The following is a 14,138-nucleotide window of genomic DNA, read 5'->3' on the forward strand; positions in this document are numbered from 1 at the left end:
TGAGTTATTAATATTATTATGTTTATTATATTATTATAATTATTATTATTACTATCATTATTATTATACATGTATAAAACCAAGATAGGCACGTACCGACATGGGAGGAGAATCAATTCGAAGAAAAGAAAATTGATTATTCTCTATTCATATTTCCCAAAACAATTTAATAGCATGGATTCGGAGGAGAATTGATTATCCTCCATTCATATTTCTTAAAATGACTTACTAATATACAAGAATCCGTGAGAAAAGAGGAGAGTCGATTCTCTGGCTTTAATATTACAACACAATCAATTTTCTCAAATTAATAGAAGATAATGGATTCTATACTTTTGCAGAATCGATTTTTGGCCCTTTTTATCCTTCTACAATCCATCATCTCCCAAAGAAAAAAAAAAGAAAAGAAATCTAGGAATGAAAACATGAGGGAAGACAACCGATTTGGTCCTTCAATGAAAACATTAAAGTACCAAATCGTATTTGCATATCATGTAAGATGGCTTCTCCTCACTTGAGCAAAGACGTCCTCGTTGCAACTCCTACAAATCGGTCCGCACAAATTTCTTCAAATCATTTTATTCAAACGATCCACTCAATTGTTGTTCCTTCCTCGCCTAAAGGAAATCAATGGAAGCAAACAAAGACTCAGTAACTTGGCTTAAAACCATTTTCAAATGCACCAGTAAATACATAGCGATAAGATATTTATTTCTTACCTTTTCCTCTTATTTTTGTCAGAACAAAAAGCGAGAAAATAAAAAATAAATCAATAGAGTAGGAAGTAAAATTGTTTAAATTAGAAAAATAGAAGAATGAAAAGAGTGAAAACATAGAGAAAGTTTAAATGATTATTTAGTATGATATAATAAATAATGTATAATTTTAATAATATAGACAATTATGAAAATATATAGTGTGAATGAATATTTAAATACATCACATCTTGTCTAAAAAAATTCATTGTTACTACATGGGTTACTGGCCAACAAATAGTGACAAATCATTTTATACTTGAAAATAAAAATCCTTGGACAACGATATCTAACATAATAAATTTAATTAGAAAAAAGTTCTTAGATAACCGTCAACAGTTTACTTTTAAAAAATAGTGGTTTGAAATTACAAATTAAATACTTTTTTTTAACTTGAATGAAACAGAATATTTCCTTGCATTTCTCTTTGAAGGTGTAATATAATTGCAATGGTGGTCCATAATATCTTTCACTCCTCTTCATCTCAAATCATTAGACAAACCAACCCTTTCCTTTTACATCTACTCCCTCACTTGCACCACGGCTAATCACGTACAAACAAACAAAACTGTTAGGCGCATTATAATAGGACTGAACTAAACCTACAAAAAAACTGCTAAAAAAAAAGGAAAATGAATTAAAGGGATACCTTCTGAAGAAAATAAGGATGATGTCATATCTATTACTGCTGGTAAAAAATTCGGTAAATTTGAGAACGTGTACTTAAGGCAGGCAAATATTTGGTGACACCATAAAAAATAATACACCTTTCTAAAAAGGCTGAAAGTGATAGCCCCAAAATGGTAACGAATGACGAATAGTCATAGGAGGAAAGAAAGGTAGACCACGTTCCAACCCTTCACCTCTTAGTTTACCTTGAAATAGTCGTAATTACAGTTTTCACTCCTAATCTTTTCCGACATCATCTAAAAAATATATAGAAATACAATGTCAAACAAATACAGAATGAGGTTTTACAGAACGAAGTTTATATTGATTACATTCTCCGATTCCAAATACAGTTCTACCTTTTCGTAAGGTAGTTATTTCATCCAAGGTATCAATTGGTGGTGACATTTACCGTCAATATTCCTCCCTTTTACTTAAAGGATTGGGAACGATATTATTTACACAAGTTATTATGATGTAAAAGATTATGACGTTTTGTGAAAGCAAAATACAGGAGACAAACTAATAAAAGAGGAAACACGTGTAGATATCAATGGGATTTTAGCTAATTTGGCTCTTATATAGAAATTCGACATTTTTCTATTGGACGAGGTTGTCTGGTTACATCGATCAAATGTTGACATGATATTTTATATCAATCATGTTTCAGACATAAAGACAAAATACTAAGATCTCTAAATCTTTCTGAATGGTTTTACTTTCACCTAGTGGTTACTTGTGTACTTGTACATCCGGCAGTAGGGCTTACCCTATCTGACCTACTGTCCAAATCAAGGTTGTATTTGTCTTCTCCCGAATCTCCATACATTTTTACCATTGTGTTAGGTTCCAGACTTGGGAACCTAATATCAATTCTCACTTTCACTCCAAGAAACACAGAAAGATTGGAAGAAATCAATTGTATTCACAGTAAAAGGTTTGTACAAACAGCACCCAGAGGCATAACCCTCTTCAACAGGTAAGTACCCGTTAACAATCTAAACAATCAACAACCCATAACTCTTCTAACCAGCCAGTATTTATACAATCTTACACGCTCCCCCCCTTAACTGTCCTAGACAGTTAGTTTGTTATAGTCAGTTGCACTTATTCCTTCTCTCATACACTAACCACCTTTTCTTATTCCTATCAATACCCCCCCCTTCATCATCAACCTTGTCCCCAAGGTTGAAATCAGGGTACTGCTCCTTGATTGTTATTTCATCTTCCCAAGTGGCCCCTTCTGGCCCTCCTTGTTGCCATTCGACCAGCACCTGCTGCACACTTCTGCCTTCTTCGGTCCTCTGCCTCCTTCCCAAAATTTTCATGGGCCAAAACGAAGGCCCCTCTGCCTGCAGGTCCGGTGGTAACTCCCTCTCCGCCGGATGTTCTCCTAATGCCTTTTTCACCTGTGAAACATGGAACACAGGATGTATTCGAGCTGTCTCTGGCAGCTGCAGCTTACAGGCTGCCTCCCCTACCATCTGAATTATCCGGAACGGCCCAAAGTATCTGGCTGATAGCTTTGGGTGGAGTCTGGTAGGCATCGAGGATTGCCTATGGGGTCGTATCTTCAAATACACCCAGTCCCCTACTGCCACGTTCGCAACCCTCCTCTTTTTATTAGCTTGTCGCACCATAAGATCTTGCGCGCGCTCAAGATGAAACTTCAATTGTTTCAAAGCTTCGTCCCTTGTTTGAAGCTCTTGATTCACAGCCTCCACTAGAGATTCACCAGGAATGAATCTGTGCAAGGAGGGAGGTGCTCGCCCGTAGACAGCCTCAAAAGGGGTGCATCGGATTGCCCCTTGATAGCACGTGTTATACCAAAACTCCGCCCACGATAACACAGTCATCCACCCTTTTGGCTGCTCTGAACAGAAACACCTGAGATATCCTTCTAACACCCGGTTCACCACCTCTGTCTGCCCGTCCGTCTCCGGGTGATACGCGGTGCTCATTTTTAACTGCGTCCCTTGGCCTTTGAACAATTCATTCCAGAACATGCTTAAGAACAAGGGGTCTCTGTCGGTCACGATGGATTTTGGAATCCCATGCAACCGTACTACTTCTCTTAGAAAAATCTCAGCCACCGTCCTTGCCGAATAAGGATGCTTGAGTGGTATGAAATGGGCATACTTGCTCAGTCGGTCCACCACCACTAAAATAGCGTCGTACCCCTGAGACTTAGGTAGCCGCACCACGAAATCCATGCTAAGCTCTTCCCATATTGCATTCGGAATGGGCAAGGGTTGTAGTAATCCTTGCGGTGATGACGCTAAATACTTGTGTTGTTGGCACACAAGACATTTAGCCACGAACTCTGTAATGTCCTTTTTCATCCCCACCCAAAATAAGGACTGAGCTATCCTCCTATACGTCCGGTAAACTCCTGAATGACCCCCCATCTGTGTTAGGTGAAACTCTGCCATCAATCTTGGTAGCCACGAAGACTGCGCCGACAACACCAACCTCCCCTTGTAGTGCAGTCTTCCATGTTCTATCGTGTATGCTGGGTGAGAATTTGGGTCCACCTCTATCTCTTCTATCACCTTACGTAGTTTCTCGTCCTCGGCTACCTCCTTCATTACTTCTTCGAAATCTTGCCAATAGGGCCTGGCTATCACCGACAACTCCTTATCTTCGTCGTTCACCCCCTCATCTCTTCGGGACAACGCATCTGCCACTCGGTTGGTAGTCCCCACCTTATATATGATTTCAAAATCGTATCCCAGCAATTTAGCTATCCAGTTTTGTTGATTCTGTGTCGTGATGCGCTGCTCCAAGAGATACCGGAGGCTCCTCTGGTCAGTGTGGACTATGAATCTCTGTCCCAAAAGATAAGGACGCCAATGCTGGATCGCTAATACCAGAGCCATCAGTTCTTTTTCATAAATGGACTTGCTGAGAGCTCCTTCAGATAAGGCCTTGCTGAAAAAGGCTATCGGCTTCTTCCCCTGCATCAAGACAGCGCCAACCCCTTTGCCCGACGCATCACACTCAATGTGAAAGGGTTGCTGAAAATTTGGGAGGGACAATACCGGGGCTGTCGTGACGGCTGTCTTCAACGCTTGCCATGCCTCCTCTGCTTTCTCATTCCAGGTGAATCCTCCTTTTTTCAATAGATCCGTTAGAGGCCTGGCAATTTTGCCGTAGTCCCTGATGAACCTTCGATAATACCCCGACAAACCCAAAAATCCCCTCACACTCTTCACTGATTTTGGCCGTTCCCAATCCACCACCGCCTTTATCTTTTCATCGTCCATCTCCACGCCTTTGTGAGAGATAATGTGTCCCAAGTATTTGACTTGGGTTTGCCCGAACTCACACTTCCTCCGATTGGCCACCCACTGATCCCGTCTCAGTGTTGACAGGACTTTCCCAACGTGCTCCAAGTGCTCCTCCCAAGTTCGACTGTAGACCAGTATATCGTCGAAGAATACGAGCACAAACTTCCGCAAATAGGGCTTGAAGAGATGGTTCATAGTGCTCTGGAATGTTGCCGGCGCGTTGGTGAGCCCGAAAGGCATCACGACAAACTCGTAATGTCCCTGGTGCGTGCGGAACGCCGTCTTCTCGATATCCTTCTCGGCCATGCGGATTTGGTGGTACCCGGCCTTCAAGTCCACCTTAGAAAAATAGGAAGCCCCCCCTAACTCGTCCAACAGCTCTTCTATCACCGGTATGGGAAACTTATCCGGCACCGTCGCTCTATTCAGGGCTCTGTAGTCTATGCAGAAACGCCAACTGCCATCTTTTTTCTTGACTAAAATTACTGGGCTGGAGTACGGGCTATGGCTCGGACGGATCACCCCCGATCGGAGCATCTCCGAAACTTGCTGCTCGATCTCATCTTTCATTACATGTGGGTATCGGTACGGCCTGACATTGATCGGACCAATTCCCTCTTTAAGGTGTATCTGATGCACCGTCTCCCTGCTAGGTGGCAACCCCTCAAGCTCCGTGAACACCACGTCATGTTGTTCTAGTAAATCCCCCATCTGCTGCTTCTGTTTTTCCGTAAGGCCTGAACACTTTGGGCTGCCTGTATGGGTCTCGCACAGGCCCAACTCCCAGACCAAAAAACATGTTGCCACCTCATCTATTTTTTTTAAAGCTTCGGGGCCCACCACCCTCCTCTCTAACGTGGGATCCCCTTGTACAATTATCCTCTTATCTCCTTGTCTGTACTTCATCGTTAAAACTCTCCAGTCCACCGTCACCTCCCCAAGCTTTGCTAGCCACTCTACCCCTAAGATGACCTCCACCCCTCCGAGCTCGAAGATGTAAAAACGTTCCACAACTTGAGCCTCTCCTATCTCCAACGCTACCTTTTCGCAACAGCCACTGATTCTCTTCCTCTGCCCGTCCCCCAGACTCACCAAATACGGCTGTGTTTTTGTCACCGTCATCCGCAGTTCCTCCACCAACCGTCGATCAATGAAATTGTGGCTCGCGCCACTATCAATTAGAATTAATACCTCTCTTTGTCCGATGTGTCCTCGTAACTTCATTGTCTTGGGTGTCGTCAGTCCTCCGGCGGACAGTGCCGACAACTCCATTGTCGCAAGGCTCGTCTCCGACACTTCTTCGCCTTCTACCTCCTCCTCTTCCTCAACCACAATTAGCATTTTGAGGCCCCTCTCTGGGCAGCGATGGCCGGGACTGAAGGGTCCGCCGCATCTGAAACAACGACCCTCTTCCCTTCGTTTAAGATACTCCGGGTAAGGTAGATTGCGAACAGTCCGATCACCTCCGCCGCTAGTAGCCAGCCCCTTATTCCGTCCCTGTGTCGCGTCTTTATTAACAGACCCCACACTTTCCGCCGTTCCTCCTCGCACCGTCACCGAACCCGACGCCTTCCCCCAAGAATTCTGATTCTTGGATAACCACCCTCCTCCGGTCTTCGTGCATAATTTCTCCACATCCCTCGCCACTCGCATGGCGGTCATCAAATCCGGTGGATCATGTGGCCGGACATGATCGCCCACCTCTTCCCTCAGACCGGACAGGAAATACCCCATGATCTGCTCCTCGGGTATCTGGGTCGTCTGCCCCACCAGAACTTCAAAATCGCGTATGTACTCCTCCACCGGTCCCGACTGTCGTATGGTTGACAGCCTTTCATACACCGTTCCTCGTGTTCCTCCTCCAAAACGGATACCAAGAGCTCTCTTCAACCCATCCCAAGAAAGGTTCTTGGTTTTCTCTCGCCAGAATCGGAACCAGCTTCCGGCGTAGCCATCCATACTGATAAAGGCCAGTTCCAGTTTCTCCTCCTCCGCCACCTTCTGTACTTCGAAAAACTTCTCTGCTCTGCCAATCCATACCCAAGGTTCGCCCCCCTCAAAGGCTGGTAATTCGACTCGTTTCCTCCATTGGCTCATACCTCCTTGGTTACCGTCTCCATTTCTTCCCCCTCCGCCGCTTGGACCACCACCATTATCGTTCACCGACGACTCACTCTCCCCCTGTTGCCTCCCGTGGTTATTGCGGTGACGTTCTCCAAGCGCCTTCAAGATTGCCTGGACATCCTGGCGTATCGCCGCCGTCTCTTGTCGCAACGCCCCCGTATCAGCTTTCGTCTCTGCTATTGCCACTTCGACCGCCTCTAAGTGCCCTTCGACTACCACCATTCTTCCCTCCATCTCTACGTGCGATAACACTCCGATTGGGTATCCGGCAGGTCGGACCAAATGTTAGGTTCCAGACTTGGGAACCTAATATCAATTCTCACTTTCACTCCAAGAAACACAGAAAGATTGGAAGAAATCAATTGTATTCACAGTAAAAGGTTTGTACAAACAGCACCCAGAGGCATAACCCTCTTCAACAGGTAAGTACCCGTTAACAATCTAAACAATCAACAACCCATAACTCTTCTAACCAGCCAGTATTTATACAATCTTACACGCTCCCCCCCTTAACTGTCCTAGACAGTTAGTTTGTTATAGTCAGTTGCACTTATTCCTTCTCTCATACACTAACCACCTTTTCTTATTCCTATCACATTGTCTTCTGAAATAGGCATTAACTTAACTTTCTCACAAGAATTCATTCATCTAAATCCTATTTTGAATAGTATGCCCACTCATTTTCTTATTGACCCTTTTTCCACATAGACCGTAAAACATCATTTGAATATTATCCCCCTATGCTTGAATAGTTTTTTTTTGTTACAAATAATACTCAATGCACTTTTCCAATTTTAACCTCAGCTAGGATTAACGAGCCTGTAGCTAAACTTACATTCTACAGACTTCACCTTACTTCCACCACTTGAACAAAAGAAGTGCCTCTAAAACTTGACACCTGGTCCACATCTCTCTCAAAAGAGCATGCCTGGTAAACACATTCGGTACCACGCTAAAAGGATACGAACTCCTAGTTTACCCTTGAGTTGATATAATCCTTTAGTCACCAGAAAAATTTGTTATGAACCCCGCCTTTTGTCCTCGTACTATTTTGATTCCCTCGTACATATCCTTGATTTGATGCTTGATTATATGCAATTTACACTCCTTTCTTCAGTTACGACTTTCCCAATACTCATCTGGACAACTTGGCTTATCATATGCTCTCTTTGTAAGTACTAGAAACGGGAAGAGCAATATTATTTATTGAATGGACAACGTGCCAGCTGTCAATCTTGTACAGTGATAATAATAAGTATTTGGTAGTGCATATGCAACATAACAAGATTATTACCAAGCAAGTTAGTTTTACATCTCACTTTAGTCCAAACAACTAATTTACTACTAGGGAAGGAGAAAGGTTTTGCTTCATCCACATAATATCTGCAAAAGAACAGGAATCAAAAACTACAATATCTGAATCACGAATAACATGGGCTTTTATTGAACCTTCGTTAAGAACTCAACCTTGTGTTGGTGCAAGACTGAGCTAACTCAAACTTCCAAAAATATTTACCTTCAAAACTTATAATATTGACAACAAAATTCCAAAAAGCACTCCATTTTTTATCAACTAGTCAATTGCTTTAACTGGAGTTTTTGTCAAGCATCTTTATGCCAAGTTAGAAAGAATATCACTGATTGGCAAAATAAAATTTCGGTTTAACAATCAGCAGCAGCTTAATGATACCAAAACATAAAAAAATCAGTGGCTTAAGTCGATTGCCATCGAGTATCCTCTATGATAATTCATTTACCATGTACATTGTACATTCTCACAACATTTTCAAGCACCTAAAGTTGCTTAATCCCCTCCAACATTTTCAGCCAAATCAGCAATTTCCTACTAAACATTCAACAGCTCTAATAAATACCGATTTGTTATAAATCTCTATAATAAAGAACTCTTTAAAAAGCAATGTAACGAGTTTCCGTCACTCAGTTTTCGAAGTTGAAATATGACTACATTGATACTTAAGTATGAGTCAAAGCAATTATTCAACTCAAACTCTTTTCATTTAGTGGTAAGTGCTATTACTGAAAAAACAAAATGCGGTTTCACTCTTCAACACTGGAAGAGACAAAGCAAAAAGAAAATAAAAAAGAAGCACTTTCATGTTACCTTAACAGGTATAAAGTATAACGATTGTAAGCATCTTGCTACTTGATTCACATGTGGCTTTATATTAACTGCTACAAGGCAAAAAAACTCAAGCACTCTGCAGAGTGAGAAGAGATAGTAGACCAGAAGAAATACACAATACAAAAACTAGATTTTCCAATCACCTTCATTCAACCAAAATCAACCAAAATCTAGGATACATATGAACAAATCTCCAAAAGCACAGCTTGAAAATTTTGCCCAAAAAATAGCTAAATCATTAGATATTCAGATACTTACGTCTGTACTACTCACATCGTGCATCCAATCGAATATTAATAGCTTCATTTCTGCAACAAACAATCTCGCAAATCTCAAAATGTGTCTACCTGTAGAGAAGGAAGAGGTCACATTTTTCCAAAGAAAACATAAAGAAAAAAGAAATTGAGAAGGTCAAGGTTTCCAACATACCTATGGTCAAATAATGACCCATGGAATGCTTGGTCCAAAGGAAGTTAGCAACAATAGAATTGTTCCACTCAAACACACAATGGAAGTTAGCTGGTCGCAAAGCTTTCAATGCCGTATCCTTATGAGAAAACAATGCTCAGCCTGACCCTCAGCCTTATTCACAAATTTCCTACACGCTAGGACATAACCGCCTGTAAAATTCGTTGAAGTCAAGACGGAAAAAGAGAAATTTTAGATCAACATGCTGCTGTACAGGCAACTGAGAAATGAATTCCTCTTGCAATGATGAATACTCCTTAGCAATTGCATCAAGATCTTGTCCCATATTTCGTAGAAATTCACCAGCACGTTGTGTTAGTGCTTTTCTCCCATCAACAATCCAGGATCCTGTATCTGCATTTTTATCATTCAACTGCTTCCGTGATCGTGTTTTATTTTGGTCTCGAGAGGATAGGGAGGATTCAGTGATTCTGAAACAAACACAAGGTCAAATGTCACGCGTAGCAATATATTTTTGTTTTTCAGGGGTGAATAGGTGAGAGAAGATTTACAAAATTAAAAAGATGAATACCTTGCTTGTAACTCATGAATACCTTCATACAATCGATCTGCACGGCTCCGAAAACGTAATATAAGATCAAATATTACAAGTAGTGACTTGTAAAGAGACTGGGAAAGGTCTCCAAGGAGAGATTTCTCTACAATAGAATGTAGATATTTCTCATGAGCTGCAAGTAGATCATCAAGATCCTTGGCTACTTCAATCTCCGCCAAAAAATTTGACCATGATATCTCCAGCACTTCAAACATTATATAATATTGTAAGTTTGAAATGAAGTGATTAATTTCAACCCAAAGAACCTGACAGCGCCTCAATGTTGAAACTAACTGCATCTTGACTGCATGTTGCAATCTTGTAAAGGAATTAGAAGTAATGCAGTTTGGTTTCATGGTTTTCCAGGCACCAGTAAGCGCATGTTCCACTCTTTTAAGCTTCCAAAGAAAATTAAAAATTCTTAAATACCTTGCCATCACAGACTCTGTGAACACTGTATCAAGTGGAACCCTTGCATCATATTCCAACGAAAATACATCCCAGCCTCTATCACCGCTCTCATGTGGCATCATTTTAACCCTGAGCCTATCCAAAATGTCAGGATCCTCATACTGAGCATTAGATGCTCTAATTGCAGTTTCCAGCAATCCCGAAAGTTTGAAAGAGCTAATAGTGTTAGCTGGCTCAGAAAGGTCAGGTCCCACAATATCCATAAGATACTGCACAAAATCACCTTGGCCAAGCAACAAATACTGCTTAATTGCAAGACAGTGTTCTTTGAACTTGTACCTCTTGAAAATCACATCCAACAAATGCTTGTCGATCCTTTTTGCAGCTTTATCTACTAATAACTCAAGGGTATCGGTTTCCCCATACCCAAAACCACCTCTTCTTGCTGTCACTTCATTATCAGTGATAACCTCAGTCGCAGCATCCGCCCAACCGCGATCCTCACAACAAACGCGAAGAAAATTAATCGACTTGCCAGTCCTCAAGATCCTCTGCGCAAGTGAAGGCGGAATGAACGAAGGAAGCATCGCATGATGAAGCCTATACCCTTCTCTCCAAAGTGATTCAGCTTTAACAGGCTGCCCAACAATGAAAAACTCAGAAAATATATCCTCCAACTCCCCTTCCAAAACCCACCTCCTCACCATCTCAAACAGCGAAGAACACACTCTCTGCAACAACCTCCTCATAAACTCATGAACCATCGGATCACCATGCTGTGCGTGCAAATGAATCGCCCCCGCCATAGCCCCGCCGCGCAAAACCCTACACTTCTCAACCAAATCCGCCATCAGCCTCATCTTCACCATTGGCTCAGCCAACCAAACCGCCAATCTCCTCAGCGATAGATAGTTCCCAGAACTCGCAGATTCGGACACCAGAGGAATCGGGTTCGAAGCCTGAGCCTCAAGAACCGCCAACAATTTGTAGTACTCACTAAGCTCATCCTGCAAAGCAGAACAAAAAGCTTGTCCCACGGTTCCCACGTCTTCATTGGGAAACCGATCCATACTCTGCGAAATGTAACCACTAACCGTCCGAAACAAAACACCCAATTCACAAAGGTTATGAACCATACTCCTAGTGGCTCTCGGAACCCTAACCGAATCGGGTATCACATAACGCTTACTATCACTCTCGAATTTCACAAACCTACCATCGACCCCCTGGCAAGCATAGAGCACGTCCCTGACGATAACCTCTTCCAACACCTCGTTTTCTTCCTTGACCAAATTCACGAACTCCCGAAACGCGACTTCGCGGCGGTTCTCGGGATCCTTGGAGACAAGTAAAACGCCGTTGCTCCAGCCCTTGTTCGAAGCGGGTTCGGAGAAAGCGAGGTTGGGCAAGAGAGGTGTGGTGGTGGCGGGGATGGCGGCGGTCTTGTGGCGATCTTCGGAGATGATTTTTAGGAGGTAGATGACGGCCCATTTGTTGTTGACGCTTTGGGCTTTGGAGGCGAATTTAGAGAAGAGGTCGGCAAAGGAGAGGGCGTCCGCGGAACGAGCGTGAGTGGCGAGGCGGCGCTTGATGGAGTCGGCGATGGCTGCGGCGTCCGGAGCGACGGAGGGAGTGAGGCGGCTGGAGAGGATGCGGAGGGCGTAGCGGAGAGAGTTGCGGAATTCGGGTGAGTTAGGGTTTAGAGGAGGGGAATTGGATGGGAGGTTTTGGGAGAGCAAGCGGTGAACTAGCTCCTTCACCAGATCTGGAAGCTTCTGCTGGTCTTCTTCTTCCTCCATCATTCTGCTTCTTTGCCAACAAACTTTTCCTTTTACTGTTAATTTTCTCAATGGATTGTGGAGTGAGAGAGAGAAAGTCTGAGTGGAAAATAGGAGTGCTTTTTTGATTTGTTATGGGCGGGGAAATGAAACGCAAATGCAAATGCAATAATGCTTTTGGCGTGAGCACCTTTATTTTTTGAAACCTCAAAATCTCTCTATTCAACTCCACTCTCAAAGCAACAGTGTGAAATTGCAAATCTCAACTCTAGGGTTCAATTTCTTCTTCACATCAATTTTTTCCCCTTCTTAGTGTATGTTTTCCCTGACAAGTTTTTCTCAGTGACCACGAATTAACTAGGTTTCACCTTTTCTCTTGTGTTCAACACAACAAGAGAAAGAAACTTAGGTTTCAATTTTGATTGGTTGAGATATAAAGTTTTCTTTTTTACACGGCTTGGTTAGTGGTTTGGTTATGTATGAATTTCATTCCATTTAAAGAGTTTACTTTTAATGGAATCATAATGTAGGCAAATTACACTATCATTTAATTATAAATAAAGTATATTGTATGCTCGCACTGCTCCTTTTAATGATTGGTTTTTAATTAAGTTCTGAATTTGCAGTTACCTCAACTTTGAGAAAAAAAATTGGTTCATAGGAATATTGTTTCACTACAATGAAACATTGTTCACTTCTCTCATAACAAATATTTATATTATAAAAATAGTTTTTTTAATTGAATAGTAATTATGTATGTTGTTCTCCTTGACATAGGCCAAACAATCTATAAAAAATATATAAATGAGTTTTTATTACCTATTTATTATTTATTCTTTACACACCATAGAAACCAGTTTCCATTAAGCATATTTGGTCAAAAGAAATGGAGATGTAAACTTATTCAAAATGGGTGAGAATAACATGAACCATGTCCAATCTCTAAAAAAATGTTTTTCTTTCATTTTTTGTTCTAATTTGTTATTCATTCATCCATGTGACCATGAATAGATTTGGGATTCATTTTCCTCTTAGATTCAAATCAATAAACTACCTAGGGGTTACTTTACAAAATTTAATTTACTTTTTTTAAAACACTTATATTGTGTTCTTTTTACATTAATTTAGAAAGTATGTGATGTAAATACCTAAAAAAATATATATTTTAGAAGTGATAATAATTTAAAAATAACGAAATTTATTATTTTATATTAAAAAGATTTTAATATAAATAGTTTAATTATGAGCGAGTTTAATTATTTTAAAACACATTATCAAATATAAATCAGTTTTATATAGTTTTTTTAACTTTTTTTAAGAGTTTTTTTCTCTGTTTGTTTGATTAAAGAATCAAAATCGTATGATTGATCATTATGATGAGCTATTCGATTTGGACCGATCAGATTCTTCGTTTATGTAAGTTAAGTTTTAGTCATTTTTCTTGTTTTTTATTATTTGTTGCATGTGAGTCTTCATCTACTTGCATGTGTCTTTTTAGTTATATATATGAGTCTCAGTTGATCAATGATCATAACGGTATGTCCTGCTGATCAATGATTATAACGGTATGTCCTGATCATTCTTGTGATGTTTCTATGTGTAGATAGAGCGTCATGCAAGTTGGGAGAAGTTTCGTTGTCTTGTGAGCTATTAGCCAAGTAAGGAAAGTTAATTGCATTGTTATAGATACCTTGAAAGGTCTAAGTTTATGATTGTATAATAAATTCTCTGAATGATTGTTTTGTGTCATGACTATGATATGTTGAATTGTGGTTAGGTTCTTAAATTGAATTAATTGATTATATGATGAAATTTAGGAATGTTGTTTGATTGAAATGGTAGATGAAATTAATCGAGTTAGTGAAGATTGTGTAATTTGAATTTGGTATGTTTTGACATATGTGTTTGTTATTGAACTAAAATTGTAGTTTTGGAATGACATAT

At 40.9% G+C, this 14,138-nt stretch overlaps 1 protein-coding gene across 6 annotated transcripts; it reads right to left on the minus strand.

The window, feature by feature from the left end:
• Positions 1-163: 163 nt before the first annotated feature.
• Positions 164-12,532, minus strand: LOC124826616 (transposon Tf1-107 polyprotein). Of its 6 annotated transcripts, none has more exons than XR_015779970.1 (4): positions 9,982-12,532; positions 9,411-9,880; positions 9,240-9,328; positions 164-617 (listed from the first exon to the last, which is right to left on the minus strand). XR_015779970.1 is itself a non-coding variant. In XM_088092174.1 (3 exons), exon 3 carries the CDS (start codon positions 7,070-7,072, stop codon positions 2,522-2,524), a length of 4,551 nt encoding a protein of 1,516 aa, XP_087948300.1. In that variant the 5' UTR covers positions 7,073-8,016; positions 9,240-9,328; positions 9,411-9,576; the 3' UTR covers positions 1,313-2,521. The 6 variants fall into 6 exon arrangements, 2 of the variants coding, with proteins under 2 accessions (XP_087948300.1, XP_087948301.1); XR_015779972.1 differs by lacking the exon at positions 164-617 and adding an exon at positions 649-1,299; XR_015779971.1 differs by lacking the exon at positions 164-617 and adding an exon at positions 8,073-8,221.
• Positions 12,533-14,138: the final 1,606 nt, after the last annotated feature.

The sequence above is a fragment of the Vigna umbellata genome, chromosome 5 (genome assembly GCF_029865625.1).
Source record: "Vigna umbellata cultivar VRB3 chromosome 5, Vumbellata_1.0, whole genome shotgun sequence".
NCBI classification, from domain to species: domain Eukaryota; kingdom Viridiplantae; phylum Streptophyta; class Magnoliopsida; order Fabales; family Fabaceae; genus Vigna; species Vigna umbellata.

Coding starts and splice junctions, on each gene's coding strand:
- LOC124826616 (XM_088092174.1), bottom strand. CDS start 7,072: ATGGAGGGAAGAATGGTGGTAGTCGAAGGGCACTTAGAGGCGGTCGAA.